The sequence below is a fragment of the Schistocerca serialis genome, chromosome 2, assembly GCF_023864345.2.
Source record: "Schistocerca serialis cubense isolate TAMUIC-IGC-003099 chromosome 2, iqSchSeri2.2, whole genome shotgun sequence".
Classification (NCBI taxonomy): domain Eukaryota; kingdom Metazoa; phylum Arthropoda; class Insecta; order Orthoptera; family Acrididae; genus Schistocerca; species Schistocerca serialis.
Window position 1 is genome coordinate 376,257,225 of NC_064639.1, and position 22,540 is coordinate 376,279,764.

The window sequence follows — 22,540 nt, forward strand, 5'->3', positions numbered from 1 at the left end:
TCTGGGTCTCATGAACAAATAAGGCGAGTTGGGTCTCACACGATCGCTGTTTCCGGAATCCATGTTGATTCCTACAAAGTAGATTCTGGGTTTCCAGAAATGACATGATACGCGAGCAAAAAACATGTTCTAAAATTCTACAAGAGATCGACGTAAGAGATATAGGTCTATAGTTTTGCGCATCTGCTCGACGACCCTTCTTGAAGACTGGGACTATCTGTGCTCTTTTCCAATCATTTGGAACCCTCCGTTCCTCTAGAGACTTGCGGTACACGGCTGTTAGAAGGGGGGCAAGTTCTTTCGCGTACTCTGTGTAGTTGCCAGTGTCATGGTGTTAACATTGCCACATGCATGGGTTGTGGGTTGTGGCTGTTCTGTTCTGTGTGCTACGTGTTGAGACACACTTGTACTATGCCCAATTTAATGTCTGATGTTAGTTCCACCACAGTTCACTGACTCTCCTGTCTTACCAATCTGCCCCACCTATGAAGTCTGACATCTGTAATGAGGGTTGGCCAACCTATCCCATGATGTCTGGACGTGGTTTCACCTTCGTTTTGCCACATGTTGAAGACACTCACCACTGCACTCCTTGAACAACTGACAGGTCATGCAGTTTCTGAAATGCTCATGCCGAGCCTCTGGGCCATCACAGTCTGCCATTGATCAAAGTCAGATAGATCGGGCGCCTTGCCCATTCTACAAAAAGACAGCATGCTCACTGACATTACATCCACTGTGTGTGCCTCTTACTAGCAGTCATTCCTCACCATGTGATGCTGCTATCACCTGGATGGGTTTATATCAATAGTAGATCGGTGGTTACAATGTTCTGGCTGATCAGTGTAACATTTTCCTCCTCATACTATATTTTTCTTGACTTATTCCGTTTATCATTGCCATCTTGCCTCCACTTCCAGCTTTTCTTCACATCAATTACTATATTTCTTTCATTTTCATTTGCTTCTTGTTCTTTTCCTTTTGATTTCTGTATAATGCAGCAATTATTTTGTTTATTGGCTTCTTATGGTGTATGATTAGGTATACTTAGGAAATTGTGGCTTAGTTTGCCCAGCTGGATTAAACTGCAATATTAATATGTAATATCACTTATTGACCAAGAGCCCAAAACAATCCCCTCAGCCACTAAAGTTCACATGAAAAAAACAACAATGATGCAAAATACATGCTGGGTGCAGAAAGGAATCAGACAGTAAGTTAAAATTATGGTAGGTGATGTTGAATCCAGCAAAATCTGTCTGATAATCATAAGTCAGAAATGCACCATTGTGGAGATATGCTTGTAAAATGATAACAAAACAGTGGCAAGTGCATGGAAGCCTCCATCCACAAAGAAGAGCTTGCAATAATTTTCAAAGACACAGAAGTTTTTGCAACACATCAAGAATTTTCACATGGGTGCACTGACACTTGTTACAATAATGTTGTCATTCATTCAACATTTAGGTGACTCATGGTAGGTGAAGAAGCATATTAAGAACTCGAAGGTGAGTAAGCATTTGTTCTTAACTTGTTTAATTTTTTAACACATTGCATTTAACAGGTTTCTACAATGTATCACTCCCTATTAATACAAGATTTTATGTTTTTGACATGTGCATGCAGCTGAAATTATTGTCACTAAGACAGGCACACATTCCTATGTAAAAGTGGTATAACTGTGCAGTTCTGTAAAACATCTCTTCATGACAGTATTTGGAATCTAAAGAGAGTTTATTACACACAGGAAAAAACAGCACACACCAGACCACTCACATTCTTTTTTTTATGATATCCTCCTCTCCTCTGTTATTTCTTTTAATTTTCTTTACTTCACTTCATTTCCTTTGTTTTTTACTTATTATTGCATTACGTCAAAATCTTTTCATCACTCTTATTCTCCTCCATTCATAATTACAGTTCATTTCTGCTATCATAGATTAGATTAGTTTTTCGTTCCACAGATTCATGCTGAGGAGATCCTCGTGGATGTGGAACATGTCAATTTCTTTTCTTTTTTTTTACTAATAGTATGAGTATATACAATACATAATTTGTTTCTATAAAAAATTCGTCAATGGAGTAGAAGGAGATGGCCACTAGTAAGTCTTTCAGGCTCTTTTTAAACTGATCTTTACTTGTAACTAAATTTTTTATGTTTGCTGGCAAATTATTGAAGGTGAGTGTTCCTGAGTAGTGGACCTGTTTTTGAACTAAAGTAAGTGCTTTTAAGTCCTTGTGCAGATAATTTTTGTTCCTGCTATTGCATGTATGAACTGAGCTGTTTGTTGGAAAAAAGAGACATATTATTTAGAACAAATTTCATTAAGGAGTAAATATACTGAGAGGCAGTAGTTAGTATACCCAGTTTTTTGAAGAGGTTTCTACAGGACATCCATGAATTTACTCCACAAATAATATGTATTACACACTTTTGGACTCTGAAAACTTTTGTTTGACTTAAAGAGTTACCCCAAAATATTATACCATATGACATTATGGAATGAAAGCAGGCAAAGTATGAAAATTTTTCATTTTTATGTCGCCTATGTCTGTTAACACTCGAATTACAAATACAGATTTGTTAAGGCGTTTCTGCAGTTCTGTGGTGTGCTCCTCCCAACTGAATTTATTATCAGGAATTTAAGACTGTCAACCTCTTCTATCTGCTCTTCTTCATACTTTATGCATATGCTGGATGGAAACCTCTTACAGGTTCTGAATTGCATATAGTGAGTGAGTCTTTTCGAAGTTTAATGTCAGTGAGTTGGCTTTAAACCATTTATTAACATCCATGAAAATATCATTAGCAGATCTTTCTAGAACTACACTCGACATACTATTTATTGCAACACTTGTGTCATCTGCAAACAAAATGAACTCTGCTTCTGGCAGTGTAACTGATGAAAGATCGTTGATCATACAATGTAGGCTTTCACGGCCGGTGTTGTCTTAAGTTAAAACTTCCGGGCTGAGAGGCCATGGTCAATGTATAAAATTTCCACCTGACGTTTCGTCTCCATCTGCGGCTACTGCCACTGAGGCTGCTGGTACTCTCGCATTTATAGAGCCACAGAAACAGGCTCGTTCCGCACTTCCTTCTTGTCCATGTTGTTTCGTACAGCGTGACAGGGCCGCGTGTCCAAAACGTTGGGCCACGTGTAATTCATGTAGGAAAAAAGGCCACATTGCTTCTGTGTGTCAGTCCCCTAGAGTTCCTGTCGACGAGGACGAGGCATCGGACATGGATGTTAACTGTGTGCTTTCTCAAGCAAATAAGTTGTTTGTTACTGTTCGTGTTCTGGATAAAGACATTTGCATGCAAGTGGACACTGGCTCTGCAGTAACTCTCATTAATTCTCGCACGTATTTAGAGTTGGGCTCCCCTCCCTTGTCTCCAGTTACGCACAATCTGAGAACTTATAATAAACACTGCCACTGCCTGCAAGTCTGTTGTTCGGCCCCTCACGTTTTATGTGGTGGATCATGCGGGTACTGAAAATCTGTTCGGTTATGATGCTTTCCAGTTGTTTGGGTTCTCCATTGATGATGATGTGCACCTCATATCTGAGGATATTCCGTATCAACAGCTGGATGGATTGTGTTCTGAATTCTCGTCCGTGTTCTCTGCTGGTCTGGGTCGTGGCAAGGATTTTGAAGCCCACATTACTCTTAAACCTACAGCTCGCCCTAAGTTTTTCCGGGCACGCCCTATTCCGATGGCATTGCGTGCACCCTGTCAAGGCTGAGAGAGACAGGTTAACAGCTTCAGGGATTCTCCTTCCTGTTACCTCCAGCGAATGGGCATCGCCAATCGTGGTGGTTTCTAAACCAAACGGGAGTCTGCGATTGTGTGGCGATTTTAAAGCCACTGTCAATGCTCAGAGTCTCATTGACACTTATCCTCTTCCCCGTCCTGAGGAGTTATTTACCAAGCTCGCTGGGGGCCAGTTCATTTCCAAACTTGACTTATTGTCACGGGGGCCTCCACTGAGGAGCACCTTCGCAATTTGCGTTCATTATTTCGGGTTCTGCATTCGGCTGGGTTGAAGTGCAATCTGGACAAGTCACAGTTCTTCCAACCCTCTATTGTGTATCTTGGTTTCCACTTGTCCCGTGAGGGTACACGTCCTCTACGTCAGCACGTTTGGCCATTACCGCTCTACCCCGGTCGTCTACGGTCAAAGAACTTCAAGTGTTTCTAGGCAAGATTGCTTATTATCACAAATTCATTCCATCCGCGGCGGCGGAGGCTCATCCTCTGCATCAGCTGTTATGCAAAAACGTTCCTTTCTGTTGGTCCGACGAGTGTGAGCAGGCTTTTGTCCGCCTGAAGGCTCATTTGCAGTCGGCGCCTTGTCTTGCCACATTCTGTCCGGGTCAGCACTTGGATCTGGTGACTGACGCGTCACAGTATGGCCTCGGGGCTGTTCTCGCCCATCGGTATGAGGATGGGTCAGAACGACCCATCGCCTATGCTTCCAAGACCCTCAACGATGCCCAATGGCGTTACTCTCAAATCGAAAAGGAGGCGCTCGCTATCATTTATGCTCCAAAAAAGTTCAGCATTTTTTTGTATGGTTCTAAGTTTCACCTCATCACCGACCACAATCCGCTGGTCTCTCTGTTCAGCCCCTCGGCGTCGCTTCCGGATAAGGCAGCTCACCGCCTGCAACGTTGGGCCTCATACTTGTCTCGTTTTCACTATGAGATTCACTATTGCCCCACAGCCCAGCACGCCAACGCTGACGCGTTGTCGCGTTTGCCAATGGGCCTCGACCCGGTTTTCGATCGAGATGAACTACTATGTTTTCACATTGATGAGGAAGAACGTCATGCGGTCGAGGGTTTTCCGTTTACAGGTTCACAGGTCATGTCGGCTACTGCGCGGGACCTGGTCCTGCGTCAGGTGATCGGTTTTGTTCAACGGGGTTGGCCAGACAGGACAAAGGGCCGGGCATTGGATCCCCTTCGCAACTACCATGCCTTGCGCCTTCATCTGTCTGTTCGGGAGGGTGTTGTTCTTCTGGCCACGGATGGCGCATCTTCACGGGTTGTGTTGCCAGCTTCTCTTCGCAAAGATGTTCTCAAACTATTGCATGAAGGCCATTGGGGGATTTCTCGGACTAAGTCCCTGGCCCACAGGCATGTTTATTGGCCCGGTATCGATTCGGACATCACCCACGTGGTTGCTGCGTGTGGTCAGTGTGCTCAACAATGGGCTGCACCCCGTACAATGCCCTCTCCGTGGCCTGATCCGGCGCAACCATGGGAACGGGTGCACGCTGAATTTGCCGGCCCCTTCCTCGGCACTTATTGGCTACTGTTGATTGACGCCTTCTCGAAGTTCCCGTTTGTTGTTCAATGTCCGTTGCCCACCACTGCGGCGACGACGCTGGCTTTGTCCAAAATCTTTGCGCTAGAAGGTCTTCCATCCATGATTGTCACGGACAACGGCCCTCAGTTCTCTTCGCAGGCCTTCCGTGATTTTTGTACTGGACAAGGGATTCATCATGTTACAGCACCGCCCTTCCATCCCCAATCGAATGGGGAGGTCGAGCGCCTTGTCCGCACTTTCAAAAGCCAGATGAAAAAATTCCTTACTGATTTTTCTACCGATGACGCTCTGTTGCAATTTCTGAGTTCTTATCGCTTCATGCCTCTGGGTGATCGCAGCCCTGCTGAACTCTTGCATGGCCACCAACCGCACACTCTACTGCACCTTCTTCACCCTGTCAGGCCTAGTACTGTGTCCCCTAGTGCGGGAAAATACTCGGTGGGCGCCGACGTGTGGGCACGAGGGTATGGATCTCGCCCTAAATGGATTCCAGGGGTCGTCAAGGCTGATCGCGGCCGCCGGCTTTGTGAAATACATACGGACAACGGCACAGTTGTTCGCCATTACGACCAGATGCGCCCACGAGTGGTGGCCACGCCGGTGCCACCGCCCCTTCTTTCGCCTCCACCAGCCCGAGAAGCCAGTCCTGTCGCTGCTGCCGATCTCCTGTGCGTGTTGCTGCAGCCAACGTCGCTGCCGCTTCCGAGTACGCCGGAACCGGCCCCAGTCGCGACGCCACCTTCTCCGGGACCCATCTCGCTGGAGCACAACCCCAGGTCCACGACACCTATGGATGCTGCTCCGGAGTTTTCACACATCATCTCGTCCAGGAGGCACATTCCACGCACAAGCTTCCGTCCTGGACATTTTCGACCATATTCCCATGTTTCTCCGCGGGATCTTCTCGGGGTCTCCCAAGAGGCCATGGATGTCTCCGCACTGTCTGTGTCTCCAAGGCAGTGAGTGTCTTTTTTTTTCAAAGGGGGAAAAGTGTTGTGAAAGTGCCACGAGATTTAAAAGTGCCGCTACATCAGTACGCGAACATGGCGATAGAGGCGCTCCGCAGCTCGGCTGAGCGCGGGAGCGCCACCTAGCTATGAACAGCGCCAGCCGCATGTCACGGCACGGCAGTTGAGTGACAGATACGGAGTTGGTAGCATGAAACTTACTAGTGTTTCTACGTTTGTATATCCACGCAAATTATTAGTGAATTAAAGGTTATAACAGTATGTGGCATCACTTCTTTTAAAAACATCATCAGTACTTGGTCTCTCACAGCACTGACATATGTCAAGGCCATTAAAAGAAGTTCAGTTGCTTCCTGTTACCTAGGCCACAAACAATGGAGTTCCTGAATCAAGTGACATGTGATACGAAAACTCTCGTACACAAAGGCACAGCGATAAATCTTTTAGCCTATTCATATGCCTGCCACAACATTTCTCAAATAATTTTCAGAGTCATAACTAAAGGAACTGTAAATGTTTTTATGCTGCTTTCTCAGTGTTGTATGACTGCATTACAGATACTGTGAATTATTGGATATACTACTATAATATTACTGGATCAGCAGAAATATATTAATGAGAAACATATCAACAAAAGCTCTGAAAAACTGTGTTTCAACACAAGAAGTGAAAACATTTATCCATCAACACTTCAATACAATGATGTTAGGGATGTTGTAATGCTCTGAACATCAGGTGAATGTTCAAATATCTGTTCATGCATTTCGCCATATACGTCAAATATTCAGCTGAAAAGATAAAAATCTAATAATGACAGGTTAAGCTTATTAAGAAGAAATTCTGACATTTTCAACCAATTGTAGAAAACTCAAGTGTACCACATGCACTTGATGGACTGGAGCAAAAGTACCAAATGTAAATAAATCTGTGTGTCTTCTGTGTCTTCCTGGACTTATACTCTTATTTTCTGAATTTCAAATTCTAAAATGTCACAGAGTTATACGAGATAAATATAAATACTGGAGAAACTAACTGAAAAATTAGAAGAGTGCAACCAACAGAAAATACAGTATTAGCAGTAGTAGGGGACGCAAAGGATACATACAAGAATCTCGCTTGACCTGTTACTCATATTAAAACGACACCAGAGAACCTTCAGCAGCATCGTGAGTTTGGGCACCTATGTGGTTGTTCATACCTGCTGTTACAAGCATGTATGCATTATACATCAATGAGCCATAGGTTAGTGCTTTTTATTTCAGGAAGGAAGAGGTTACATTTTCAATAAATATGACACTATAAAATATATTGAAAAAATTATCATTCTGAAACAGTATAAAAGTCTGAAGTTCACCATAAATATGACTGTTGTATGTGTATGTTAGAATTACATGAAAGATGTAAGAAAAATCTAGTTTCCAATAATAATGCATGCAACATCTATAAGAAAAACTTTTTTCCTTCTTTTTTTTTTTCCTCTGACCTTTATGGAACCAAGTCATCATGTGAATGAACAGACATTGAACATTAACTTTTCCTAAGGAATGTCTTGGCAACAGCTGGATTTTTTTATGCTCTTCAGTAACCACCAATAAAATAGATTATTTCTCAGTTTAATCTTTTGTTAGAGTGGTATTTCAATCTTGGAGGCATTTTATACATCTTCCCACACACAGTTTCCCTATTGTAATCATAATAATTCATGCTGAAAAGTCTTCGTGAAGGAAGTTTGTCTTAATAGAATATCATATGAAGAAAGTTTTTGTACCAAAGATTACCAAACACAAGAATATGAAGTATTAAAAAAATATCAATTAGGGAGATTGTATGTCTTCAGCTGACGGTTTTTTTCTTCCTCTTCTTCGCATCCATCTGCCCATGGCGTAACTTGCAACATACTTTCCTTGCCTTGACTTACCTGTTGTTAGATTGTCATGATCATCATCTTCGTCATGTAACAATGGAGTCATCATTTCAGGAACTGAGAACCAGATATGAGTGGATTCTTTTTTTCTGTAACCTTACTGAGCTCCAGATCAGTATCTTGACAATTTATCAGTTGACTCATTAATAGTGAATCAAGATAAGCTCCCAGTATCACAAACAATATGCCATTATACTGTTATTCGGAAATGCTGCCTGTTAACTCAAAAAGTTCTCAATAGTCACTGTTTGTGTGTGTGTGTGTGTGTGTGTGTGTGTGTGTGTGTGCGTGTGTGTGGTGGGAGGGGGTAAAAATTTTAAAAAAAATCACACTGTTTGTGCTTTCCCGTGAAGATTATGAGATTTCAGGGACCACCTGGAACTGCTCTTTCCTTACCAAGATCCTATTATTGCCATCCTATCACACTCTTTAACACCTGTGTGAGCTGAAAGTAGCTTTCCATTTCAGCGGAAAACTTAGTTTTAACAGTCATTACGGCTATATTTGTGCTTTATTTCTGTGTGTCTTGTTCATTTCAATTTACTTGTAAGACTTTGAAAACAAGTATAATTTATTACCACTTTTCAGAATCATACATGAAAGCTTCTGTACTAAATATTTATATGTAAAACCTCATTTTTAACCAACCTTTCCCCTAACAACAGCTTCACAGAAGCAGGGAATAAAAATGTGTAAATACCTTTTTCTTGCTGCTGCTGCTACACTTATCACTAATACTGGTCTTTGCTGTATGAATATGAATGACTTTCTAAGTTGTCATTATCAGCATTACTTTCACTGGTTCATGTTGAATCATCTGTTCTTGATCTACCAGGCTGATGAGTGGCATTTCTTCACACGTACATCTTCTCCTGGCAGTTCCCAAGGGAATGGACTTCAGTGATCTTTCTCCCTAGTGGTTTAGTTTTTGATCTACACCACCAGTGGAGGCCCATTATCATTTTTGACAAGCAAGCATTATGACAGCCTTATCATCCTTTTCTCATCTGTTCCAAAGGATGTCTCATCTATGCCTAAGAGATCATCCACAATTTCCACAAAAGATCTCTCTTTCCTTTTGTTTTGTCTGCAATTCTAATCAAAGATTTCTGTAAGCAATTCCATAAATTATAGACTTTGAATAACTCGTTAACATCGTGGTCATTTCTTCTTGCAGGAATCTACGCTTTTTGCCAAATATGGAAGCTTTTAGAATCAACTGTTCTGTGATTTCCTTTGTTGTAAACCATAAAAGCCAAAAAAATTGCTTGACAGTTTGTTAGTAGTTTGAAACAAGAACTGTAAAACGACTGAAGCCAAACAATATTTTTGGTTACAAAATAAATAACCCAAGCATATAACATTATTAAAAAATTATGTTATAAAATAAATTCATCAAATAATAATACTAATACAGGGTGTATACGCGGACAAGGAAAAAAAATTCCCGGATTTTTCCCGGATCTCCCGGTTAAAAATACATTTTCTCCCGGGTGAAAATACACTTTTTCTTGTTAAGTGACAGTATACTTTCCGTCGGAACAGTAAAACTTCTCAATCGTTTGAATGGATATGGTTTTATACAGGAGCGTAGAATTTATCGGCACTTTAGAAAACGTAACTCAGAGGGGAAAAAACACGTTTTGGAAAGATCTTTGATGTGCAGTGACATGTACGCCGCATATGTTCGTATTACGAAAGTATAAATTCGAATTCCACCAACAGGAAAAGTTAATGGTTTAAGTTAATATACATAGTGTTGCTACAAAAAAAGCAAAGCTTCCGCATATAGTATTTGTCTCTAAGATTAATAAGCTACAAGAAAAGCTAAGCTTTCACATATAATGTTGATCTGTTTAGCGCATGTTACACTTTAAGATACATCACACAAATACGCCAGTAAAATTTTTAATACAGACATAAACCTCTGATCTTTTGGGCTCGAAATTCTTCTAAGTGGCTCTTCATCAAAGAGTTAATTTTTTAATGAGAGTAAACGCTCTGTGGTTTAAGAAATTCGTCGTACATTCTTGCACATAGTTCATCTTGCGTAAAAGGAAATTTACTTTGAAAATAACGCTTTTCGAACTACAATTCGCAATATTTTCCAGCGACCTGTTAGATTCATTTCAGCATTTGCTAGAGAGCGCCAGATAAGACGCGTCACCGCGCTTGCGCAGCTACGGTGAGGTAGAAAGTCCGTATGTTAGTACGTGTAAAACATTAAAAGATCTTACTTACATTATGTCATAAAAGAAACAAAACATCAGATGATACTCGAAGAGCGTCGGAATTTCGTGAACCATACTAACATGGGTAGTTTGCCTTAAAGCGCACATTCGTATGATTCTCAATGACGTAGGTCTCGACCTGATATTAAGCTTTTTCGGTGTGGCTTTCGCGACGTAAATTTTCGTGGAGTACCTATACTGTATTATCTCATGTTTGGTTCTTTATTATGGCATTATGCCATACGTGCTAGAAGATCAAAACGTGCACTTGAAATGCAGCGAACAGTTGAAACTAGCCAATAGTGTGGAATTAACACTTCGTTTCAAATAAATTTACTGCATCAGCAGGAAAGCTTCATAAAAGCCAAATTTCTTTAGCACACCAACAAAAATAACTTTATTGTTCTGCAAGGCGATTAATGCTTGTCTGTCAAAAAGGTGGAAATAAAATCAAATCTGAAACTAGTAACATATTTTAGCCTTCCGTAATTATGTGAATGTATTTTAATTCACTTGATAGCTCTCAGCCACAGAAATCCGTCTTGTTTTCGTTTGACGTGAGAGCAGTAAACGAACAGGAAACATAAAAATCACTAAATGTAAACACGGGTCACGTGGAGACCGCCCACCCCCCACTATAACTCATACTGCTCTGCGCATCAGAACGTCAAAAATTAAAAAAAAAAAGACTTTTCAAAAATAAGTTCATTTTGTAGCGCACACTTTCTAAAGAGCCTTATACATAAAACACATATCTTCCAGGAAATGTTAAGACATTTTATTTGGTCTTAAGTGTCCCGAAGTGCAGTGCCACGCCTCTTCAAACAACATTCTTATACCGCACGTCACTGTATTTCGCTCTGTGGAACTCAAACGTGTATATTTTGTATTTTGTAATGGATGTCATCAAACTATTTCAGGGCAGTGGAAATAGAAAATGTCCTGTAGTGCCTCTCCTGCTCCCAGTCTGCCGTTTTGACATCTTGTCCCTCGCTTTAAAAAAAAAAAGCTCGCAATTAATACTGGATGGGATTACTTGTAACCGGGAGAACAAGAACTGTTCAGAAAATCTGCACTCTTTATTGCCTGTTAGCTAATAACTTGCTGTTTTGTGTGATATAAAATTAAAGATAGGATACCTAAAACCAGTAAAGACAAGAGACAGGCAAGACAGTACACATTTCTTCAATCCTTGGGTCCTAGAGATTTTTCTGTCTGAAGCTACAGCTTTACATGGCGTGCTTTCCGTTTTGCGAAAGAACTATTACCTCATCAAAGCCCGTCAAACGTTTTGCCACATGAAAAATGGAAATGTCCTCGTCTAACACTGAAAAATCTGTTAATACAAACAGTACCCAAGACTGGTGCGGTTTCTCGATCTGATTACGTCTATTTTGTCGCTGTGTGCTGGATAAAACTAAATAGGCCTTTCTAATACTGCAACAATTGTAACACACACCACATGAGCGAGACTGTTTTAGCAATAATGATAATCTTTATAGTACGACAACATAATTCACAAAGTGCCAATACGAAATACCTATGTGGCCTACTATAGCCAAAAAGCTTTATGTTAGGATATAGTTTCACATTCATTCGTACGCTCCAATTTCTCATGCACGAGATCGAAAAGTAATACAACGAAATTTTTGTATAAATTTGGAATCCACATATTCTTCCATAATTTGTGTGATGTCCCCGTTTCTCCTTCTTCTTTGTTCTAACAAACAATCTTGTCATCATTAATTCTGTAACTATTCCTACCACTGTCAAAACTCATTCTCCGGTTAACTTTACTAACCCTGCCATAATCAGCGGTTTAGTTATCCAGCGATTATTCTCCGGTTAGGCGTTATTACGTGTTCGTACAATGCGTTTTCAGTGCTACTCCCAGAAGGGAACGTAAGCGGCTGCTAGCCGGGAAATATCCTGTCTAGTGCAGCGATCTGGCCAAATTTTTTTTGACAGAATTTCACTTTCTTGGATACACCGTGAAGATAATACGTAATCTTTCTTGCCCGTTATTCCTGTTAGTTGTTTATTTCCACTCTGATAGTCTGAATCTATGGATTTCGCTGGTAATTATAACAACGCTGAACATCTGCAAACCAACCACATAAACAAGCAGCAGTTGGCATTCACCGGTTCGGCTTTATTCCGCTCAGTTCGTACAGCCCCGTCCCGTTTTGTCTGCAGTCAAGTTCATTTCTAGATGCGCAGAGACACCACGTACACTATGCACGCATTCAAAAATCAACTTATAATTCATTCAGAAATCAACTTAGAGTGTGTTCAAAAATGTCCAAAAAACAGCAGGGGTGCGACTCAAAATCATGTGAATAATCGATAGAACTACGTGCGCTTGAATGCTAGGTGCATGGTGAAACAAGTTTTTGTTTTCCTCAAGAATATGAATTTGTCCCCTCCTCCCGAAATTGCCGCCAGGTTCAGATACCCCGGTTGGCCTCCCCCCCCCCCCCAATCACCCGACCACGCTAGATCCAAGCCTGCTGCGCACGCGTGAATCTGGCATCTTGGCCGCGCCAGTAAATTTTTCCGGGTACCCCATGTGGCTGGTCGCTGCTACTGCTGCTTACACAGCCAACAGCCACAATTCTTTAGCCAGAAGAGGGAGAAGGTATTACTCATACAAGACTCAACTGCGCGTGTGCATGAGCCCGCTCCTAACTGCTTAAATGAATCTAATATGAACAGTTGTGACGTCACGCTCACGGAGGCAATTTGTTGTTTTGAAGTATTGCATAGTCTTCCTAAGGCCTTTGGCACATTTCACTGCTGGCAGACGCTTGTATGTGCACTGTGTTATTTTATATTGGCATTTCCTTTGCAATTTAAGTTTTATTTTCGTTTTTTCTGTCGTTCATATTTTAATGCTGCAGTATTATTCTGCAGTAGCGGGATACAGTAATATCCTTTCTCAGAGTATAGGTTCTTCGCAATCAAAATTACAAAAATTTAACTGAAAACTAAAACAATGAAAAATTCCCGGGTTTTTCCCAGATCTCCCGCTTGGCCCGGGTCGTATACACCCTGTAATAATAAAATCACAATTCTAATAGTACCAGTGTTAAGTTTACCTAGTGATATTAATGGAAAAAACATGTAATATCATCTGCATGGGAAACATTTGGTGTTTTTCATATTGATTTAACGATCATATGCTTCTGGAAATAAAGATTACATGTTAATTAAATAAATGAAAGCTCTCATTAATGTCTAGTAATATTGTCTGAAGGTGACTGCATGTGGCATAATTTTTAAAAACCTGAAAAAAGACCTTCCTGGTGAATATTTTGGAACATCATGGTCATTGGGCATCACTTTGCAGTTGTTTTGTTTGAACTACAATTTTGGACATATAATTTTGTTGTTGTCTGGAACAAAACTGGGGGGAGAGAGATGAACTATAAGAAAGTTGAAACACATGGGCCAGCCTAGTATACAATAAAAAAAATTTCACCACTGTAGCAGCAACTACTTAATAATATAAAACAGAGAAGCATAATGTCATTATCTTCATTGTGTCCATCAAAGGTATGACTGTTATTGGCTTCCCTTCATGTAAGCTTTCTGAAAATAACTGCAATGATTGCATATACACTTACTGCAACGACAAAAATGTCTGTAATCTTGCGTGACTTTCTTAAAAGTAATTTTATATATCACAACACAAATTTTACCAAGTGGTTATTTTTGGGACATTACAATACTTACAGGCAAAAATAAAAGTTTTGTAAGCCTACAGAAACAATATAGGACATAAATTTCAATGCTGAAGAACTGTCATTAAACTAAGGAAGAGATGCTTACTTTTGGAAGAGGAGTGATTTCTGCCAATTTCTGCTAGAGAACGAATAATTGGGAGGCGTGACATATTGGTTGCATTCTCCTTGCGACGCTCGTGCTGATGCCTATGTCGTCGGAGAAGTACTTCCCTCACCTGTAAGAGCACAGGGTTAAACATTCAGATTAGGTGAAAACACTATTTCATCAGAAGTAACTAAACATATGCAAAGTACAAAATCAGTTCCAGCAAGAGAAATACCTGACCATTTGAGCATCTCACCCCCACCCCCATTTGCGCTAGACATTTCCTTACCATATAATAAAGAATTAAATGTTGTAACACACACACACACACACACACACACACACACACACACACACACACACACCTCAAATTAAATTCCCCGTGCCAAGAATCAGCTACAAAGGAAAGGACTGCGGCCCCCGCCCCAAAAAAAATCACCTAATATTATTCTGGACTGGAACAACTGAACAACATCCTTTGCCAGGTGTCAAATCACTTCTCATCAGGCCCTGGAATGTGGGAAATCCTACTCAAGCTCCTTCCTACCCCTCCTAAAATGGTGTTCCATTGCCCACCCAACCTATGAAACATCCTAATCGTCTCCTACACTGCTTCCACAGCCAACCTCTGGTCACAGGGATTATATCTCTGTGACAGACCAAGGTACAAGACTTGCCAATCTACCCACCCAATGCTTACTACTCCAGTCTTGTCATGGCTTACCCTACCCCATCAGAGTACAAATCACATGTGAAAGCAGCCACAGCATATATCAAGTTCTCTGCAAACAATGACAGTTTTATATGTCGACAGTGTAGGAAAAGATTCTGTAGATTGCTACTTACCTTAAAGAAAACAAATCAAGATGCATACAGGCACAATTAAAGGACACTAACATAGAGCTTTTGGCCACAGCTTTCATCAGCAAAAGAGAAACACACACCATTCATGTCCCCCAGACCCATCCCACAAATAGATGTCCCATGCCATTTCCCCTCACACCCCCAATCCTGCAACCCCCCCCCCCCCTAATAACCAGGCCTCCTTTGTCACCCAGTACCAACCCAGACTGGAACAACCAAAGCACATCTTTCGGCAGGGCTCTGAATACATTTCATGCCCTGAAACGAGGGATATCCAACCAAAGATCCTTCCCAGCCTTCCTGAAATGGTGTTCTGTTGTACAACCAACCTCCATAACGTCTTAGTCCATCGCTAAGCCACTCCCAATACTAACCAACCCCTCGCCACAAGGAAGACCCAGGTGCAAGACCTGCCCACTACACCCACCCAGCACTTATTAGAGTCCTGTCATGGATTTGTCCTACCCCATTAGGGGCCAGCCCACCTTTGAAAGCAGCAACATCATTTACCAGCTCTGCCAAGAGCAAAGAAGACCACTCTGTGCCACAACATGCAACTGAACATAACATGCCTGGTTTCAGTAGCTGTTTCACTACCTGAGCCATCTGGATCCTCCTTCCATCACCAGGTTTCCAGAACGGCACAGGTGGGAACTATCCTTACAAGATATTCTGCACCCCCTTAATAATCCCGGCCTCAACCTATGGTAACATACTGTCCCCACAACCTACACCCATCCCCTCTGTTCTATCATCTTTTCCCCATTATTGTCTTTGTTTGCCACCCTCTGCCAATGCACACACCCATCTCCCCCCCCCCCCCTCCTCCTCTCCTTTTTTTGCTTCTTTTTTCCTCAGCTCCCTGCCCCACAACCTCCTGACACTGCATTTGTAGACATTCTAGACCTTGCACACTCTGCCAGACTCCCCCCACCTATACAGTATTATCCTTTCCTCTTCTCCTTCTCCACACCATCCACATTGTTTCTTGCATCCCACATTGTAGTTGCATTCCATTCCACGCTGCCAGAGTTGGCATTCATGTGTGTGTGTGTGTGTGTGTGTGTGTGTGTGTGTGTGTGTGTGTGTGTGTGAGAGAGAGAGAGAGAGAGAGAGAGAGAGAGAGAGAGAGAGAGAGAGAGGGGGGGGGGGTGTTCACTTATGTGTGTATGAAGAGCGTATGTTTCTCTTTTGCTGATGGAGGCTGTGGCCAAAAGCTTTAGGTAAATTTCTTTTAATTGTGCCTATCTGGAACTTAATATGTCTTCTTTATGATAACTAGTAATCTATCTTTTCCTACGTTGTTGATATTCCCACCTGGAGTTTTCATTGTTTAGTTTTTTTAAGTCGGTATGACTGCCAACCAGCTGTCCACCAGCATGAATGGCCACTGTGAAACTGTTGCCAAGAATAAAGCTGAACCCTGGTGGCACGACATGCAGTCGAGCACAACATGCTCAATTCCAATAGTTGTTTCATAACCTGGACCATCTGGACCCTCCCCTCCACCACCAGTTTCTCTGAACTATGCAGATGGGAATTATCTTTAATACACACCATCTGCTCCCGTATTCATTCTGGCATCAATTTCAGGTAACCGAGTGTCCCCACACCCTCCACCCAACAGTTTCCCCTTACTCTATTCTTCATGTCCCTACATCACCATCAGCATACACAGACATCACCATCAGCATACACAGACATCACCATCAGCATACACAGCTCTCCACTGGCACATACAATTATGCATCACGTGGCTAGACGCCCTTCCCTCCCACATTCCAAGCCAGAAAACTGGCTGCCTCCCTCTGTGCCACTTGCCACCCATCCTCAATCCCTATCCTACCTCCTGCCTTCTCCTCCCTCTAACCTCCCCACCCAACGCTACCCCCACCACAACCAGTCCAACTGCCAAAATGCAACACTGGCGCTGTTAGTCCAGTTGGTTCCTTTTAGGGGCATATGTGTGTAGGTGGGCATGTGTATGTGTGCATAGGTGTGTTTTCTATGTGTATCTTACTCTAGCTCATAAAAGGATTACTCTGATAGCTAGAAAGCTTTCTTTCTTTTTGTATGTGCCTAGCGACAGTTCAATGCTTCTTTCAGTGAGTGGTCTCCTTTAATCCAGAAATATGTCTTTTGTATGGTGTACATATGCCTATGAAACAAAACTCATTTCAAGAGTCAGGGGGAAAAAGTGCCCCTTTACAGTAAGACAATGAAACAGTTGTCCGAAAGTTAATTAAATGACGAATTCAACAAAGATTATTATGCTCAACAGTGACAAAATAATGCTTAACAGAATAAATTTGAAGATTCACAGTATCTTTAAGTACTGGATGAATAAAACATGCCCATTTCACATGGCAAAACAAATAACTAATATTATACTTTCAAACATGATGTTATGTAAGAAAACATATTGTGTGATCATCACAATCAGCTATCGCCAAGTATAAACTGCTTGCATTTGTTACGTAATTTGGCTCTTACAGTAATGGTTTGAAATCTACATAATACCACTTTGATTTATTTGAAAGCATGCATGCTACTCACATTTAATGATTCAGGTTCTCAAACTACAGTACTTACATTGATTTCAAAAGATATTCTCTTCACCTCTTGCCTTTTAGTTGGGGTGAGCAATCAGCAGGGAAGTAAACAAAACTGAAAATGTTGATAAGATGTTGAGCTGGTACACCATATTTAGCAGGACCAATACAGTCATTCAGAGGTGGTGTGTGTGTGTGTGTGTGTGTGTGTGTGTGTGTGTGTGTGTGTGTGTGTGTGTGTACATGCGCTACACTTGTTAGCTTTGAAAAAGGAAATATTAGCAACATTTTCAGTCTTGTTTATGTGACTACTTGCAGCTTAACATCTCAACTATATAGCGAGTTGATATCTTTACTCCTTCCATGATTTTTATTTCATCCAGGACTTCCCATTACCAAATTTATCTTTACACATTTTTGTTTTTACATCAGACAATGGTGTCTAACAGGCAACTCTTAAAATGTTGCACATAAGACATCCCACAGTACTTACTCCTCATCTTACTGACTGCTACAGATACAATGGCTTGAAGCAAACCTTAGCAACTGTCATCACTTTGGCAGCTTACATATAAGATGTCTATAACTTGACTGTGTGTTGTAAGTGACTGCAGTAAGTGAATGTACAAGATAACGTTGTGTTTGTGTTGTGTGTAGTGGAAGAAAGGAAAGCCTCCTCTTCTTGAATAGCATCAAGGGAGCTGCCAAGCTCAACTGTAAATCCATTTGATGATTCATCATCAACAGCATGGTGTCACATGAGCTACTGTGGAAGGGTTTGGAACTTAACTTTGTAAATCAGGGCAACGTTTGGTGAACATTAATGTTATGCCATTATCTTTTCTTCCTGTGTCAGTTATATACTTACAATAATATTTCTTTCATCATCAGGTTTCAAACCAGGCACCATCAAATCAAAGCACCCCCAACCTCTGCTTTGGAGGCAGGTATGATATTGACAGAATACAAATAGCTACCTTCTGGGTACAATATTATTAGAGAGCTAGCAAAAGAAAGACTTCTGAATGTGTCGTGTTAATGCATTATATGTACAACAATCAATGCTGGAGTGAATTTTAAGATATTTACCTTGTCTCTGCTTTCCAATGGTAAGGCATCAGAACTGATCATATTGTCTAGCACAAGATCAACAACCTGTTCCAAAGATGCTGCTTCCATGTCAAGCATCACAGTGCCATTGAGTAAGAGAGAACGGAGTTCAAAGAGTGAGTGCAAAGAGAGAGTAGCAACATGTGGCTTAGACCATCGATTTCCACCTTCTTCTACATCTTCTTCAAACTTTATCCATCTGGAAAAGAAACATGAAACTTTGTTACATTTGCTTTAGACGTTTGTTTAATGTAGTTTCTTCAAAAACATTTAATCATTCACTACATTTTAACCATTCACTCTCTAGTGCCGAGTTGAGTCACAGATACAAATGTCCTCAAAACCGCACCATTATTAAGTTCTGTTATGACTGGCCCTTTGGCATTAACACAAAAAATGGTTCAAATGGCTCTGAGCACTATGGGACTTAACATCTAAGGTCATCAGTCCTCTAGAACATAGAACTACTTAAACCTAACTAACCTAAGGACATCACACACACCCATGCCCGAGGCAGGATTTGAACCTGCGACTGTAGCGGTCGCGCGGTTCCAGACTGGAGTGCCTAGAACCACTCGGCCACAAAGGCCAGCGGCATTAACACACAAAAATTTGAAATGCATGACCATATTAAGACAACATTAACATCAGATGCTCCAAGACATGAAACATTTTCGATAGGACAGACATTTGGTGAGTTTGTCAGATGCAGGCACTCAATGGTATTCATAACTGGGCATTTTTGATTACTGTACTACTTATTACCACCCCTCCCTCCCAAAATTGCAAAGGACACAGTGAGCCAGCAGTAATACTGATACAGTCTTCATTTTTCATGGCGTCATCTGTAACTACACATCCCAGGGAGACCCATAGAGACCTCTCCTACGACATAATAATATGATAAATGGTTTATGCATCTCAAACATATATTCTCTACAGAAATTACCACTGATGTGATAATCATCTAAACAGTCAACTCCTTCCTTATTGCAAGATCATATTAAGGCATTCCCATTCACACTGTAGTCCTATATGTGCAGGCCCTACACTGAAGAGTACCATTTGCTACACAGTGCTGTGAACTGGGATTCAAATACTTGTGTTTTCCTGAGCATCATCCCATTATTGGTTTCACTGTGAGACTTGGCAGTGATATGCACAATCACTGATCTTGCTCATTCTTGATGTCCTTCTTGCTACAAGAAATGAGTAAAAAGAGATAGAGGTTGGAACAGAAGGTGTGTGCAGTCAGGTATTTAAGAGCATCTCATGAAAACCACATTGTGGTCAGAGTTGTAGATCATGAGTTATTTCAGTTTTAAACAAGTACTGAAATCAGAATCCATGATAGCATGTAGAGGCAGGAGGCAACCATTGTTGCACTGATGAGGGCAGCTGAATGCCCAAGTATGGTGAGTCACAACAGTGGGCTTCAGACTGCATCTACAGAAAGTTTTTGGAGGGCTGGCATAAGAACACAAAAGCACAAACTAAAAGTTTGATGCAATTTGAAAGGGCACACATCTCTTGGCAACAAGCAACTGGACTAGTCCAACGAACGGATGACCAAGAAAAGAAAATTAGTCTCTCAAAAACACACATTTGATAAGAGCAAGAATGAAGTGAGAATTATTTCAGGGAATGTTGTGAAATAGTTTTCACTGGAGTAAATGATATAGGATGCTACAGTTTTGATAGGAAAATAATTTGTATTGCAAAATGAGGTGACTCCGATCATGTTTTTGCATGTTTGGATAACTGAGCATAGCATTTTAACAATTACATTGCAGCTGACCACTGTCGTGAATTCTTGTCTAACCTGTCAACAACAATGGCATGTTGGAGTGTGCGCAACCGGCAAATTGTGTTGTCAGTAGGTGTGCGATTCTTGTGCTACACTCATATAGTCAACACAACAGTGCGAAACTTCTGCTGCCCCCTGTTAATTCTGAAATGTAATTGGTAAGTTGCAATATTATTACTTGCATATGACTGTCTTAAGTGATACCGTTTCATTTTCTTGTTTATTGCCATTACTGCTTAGTCACAAAGCAGGCCTAATTACAAAATGACATTTTTGTAGGGTGAATCTGATCAAACGAGTATACTGAAAGGTTCTGGGACCAACATGGAAATCTAACTACAAAAAAAAGAATTTCATCTATATGCAGTGAAAGCTGTCAAATGTGGAAAATTAAGCATCGGGAAAGCTTCAGAGCAATACGCAGTTCCATATACCCATTAAATGACAAACTCAAGGAAAGATACAAATACAACATAGGCGGCCAACCAGGGTAAACCAATAGTGAGGAAAAAAGCCTGGTTGAAGGATTAGTGTGTTGTGTGAAATGGGAGTTTCCTTTAAGGAATAATGATGTTGGGGACATTGTACAGGCATATCTCAATCGAAATCAAAGTAGTGATCGGACTCACTCCAGTGGAAGTCTGATTCCGTTCCTGCATACAAAATACAGTGGTGATCAGATTCACCCCAACTGACGAGGTGAAACTGATTGACAATTAACTTAAAATAATAACTGCAATTATAAACTAAAAATAATGTAATAAATGAATATATCATTATCAAGGTTGTGAAATTAACATAATGAATTTTTATTCTGATATCACAACAGTAATTGGAAAAAATTTAAAAAAACCTTCTGTTTTTGATAGGATTAACCTCATTTTACAGTATTACAGTGACTTGTGTGACATCACAGTGGACTACAAAATTATAGGAGTGAAAAATCATCATTTAGAAGAGAACACATCAGGGGTGACTGAGGTCAGACATATGTCAGATGGTAGTCTGCCTTAGTTAATAATAAGTTTCACATTTATCCATTAAGTATGAACACATACCATCACCTAGGCAGTGCTTTTAATTAATGTTTCAAAGTATATTTTCGCTGGTAACAGTATCTACAGACTTAGAAGAAGATAAGTTGGTTGAACAAAGCTTGTGGCATGTCTTACATCATCACGCAACCAAATGTCAGTAAGTTGGACAATGCTAATTGTCTAGTAATGTACTGGTTCAGTGTTGCTATAGATTGTAAATCTTTCTTAATGTAATCTGTGCACTGTATGAACAATAACCTATCATAATACTACTTTAACAATATTGTGAAAAGGAAAGTTGCTACTCACAATATAGCGGAGATGTTGAGTCACAGAAAGGCACAACGAAAAGACTGTCACAAATATTTATTTGTGTATCTGTGCCTATCTGCATCTCAGTGTCTCCGCTATATGGTGAGTTTTAACAATATTGTTACATTCCATCCTGGATTTTCCACTGTTTGATAATACTGCTTTAGTGTTATTTGTGGTTCCCCCAGCAAAATTTAAGCAAACAATTGAGAGAGCTGCCTTGGAAATGACTATCGTTCCTTATTAATATACGCCGTTTGTCCCCTATTGATAGCTTAATATTTACTTGATTAGACCGACATTTTTTGAAGGAAAAAGTTACCTACATAATGAAATACTGAGTCCTGTTTACAGTTCACTGCTGCTTGTCATGTAGCAAACAGAATTTTACAGATCTTGGATCTAGACATTAATTTGCAGAAATAGTGACTAACGAGGTTCCATGCTTTTATTTTTTAAGTTATCTTTTGTCTTAGTTGGGATTCCTAAGTTTTTGCTCTATGTAGAATTAGAACTTTAACTACACACTCTAATCTTGTGTGTTATTACTATTTTTATGAATATAA

At 40.8% G+C, this 22,540-nt stretch overlaps 1 protein-coding gene across 9 annotated transcripts in view; it reads right to left on the reverse strand.

Moving 5' to 3' along the window:
* LOC126457194 (sodium bicarbonate cotransporter 3) overlaps window positions 1–22,540 on the reverse strand; it is a 989,834-nt gene that overhangs the window by 211,717 nt on the left and 755,577 nt on the right. For all 9 annotated transcript variants that reach the window (XR_007585444.1, XM_050093289.1, XM_050093286.1 and 6 more), the window contains 2 exons: window positions 18,798–19,017; window positions 14,293–14,422 (listed from right to left, as the gene is read on the reverse strand). Coding sequence is in view for 8 of the 9 variants with exons in the window: in XM_050093289.1 (XP_049949246.1) it covers window positions 14,293–14,422; window positions 18,798–19,017 (350 nt within the window). In the remaining variant the exon portion in view is untranslated. The remainder of the gene's footprint in view (window positions 1–14,292; window positions 14,423–18,797; window positions 19,018–22,540) is intronic.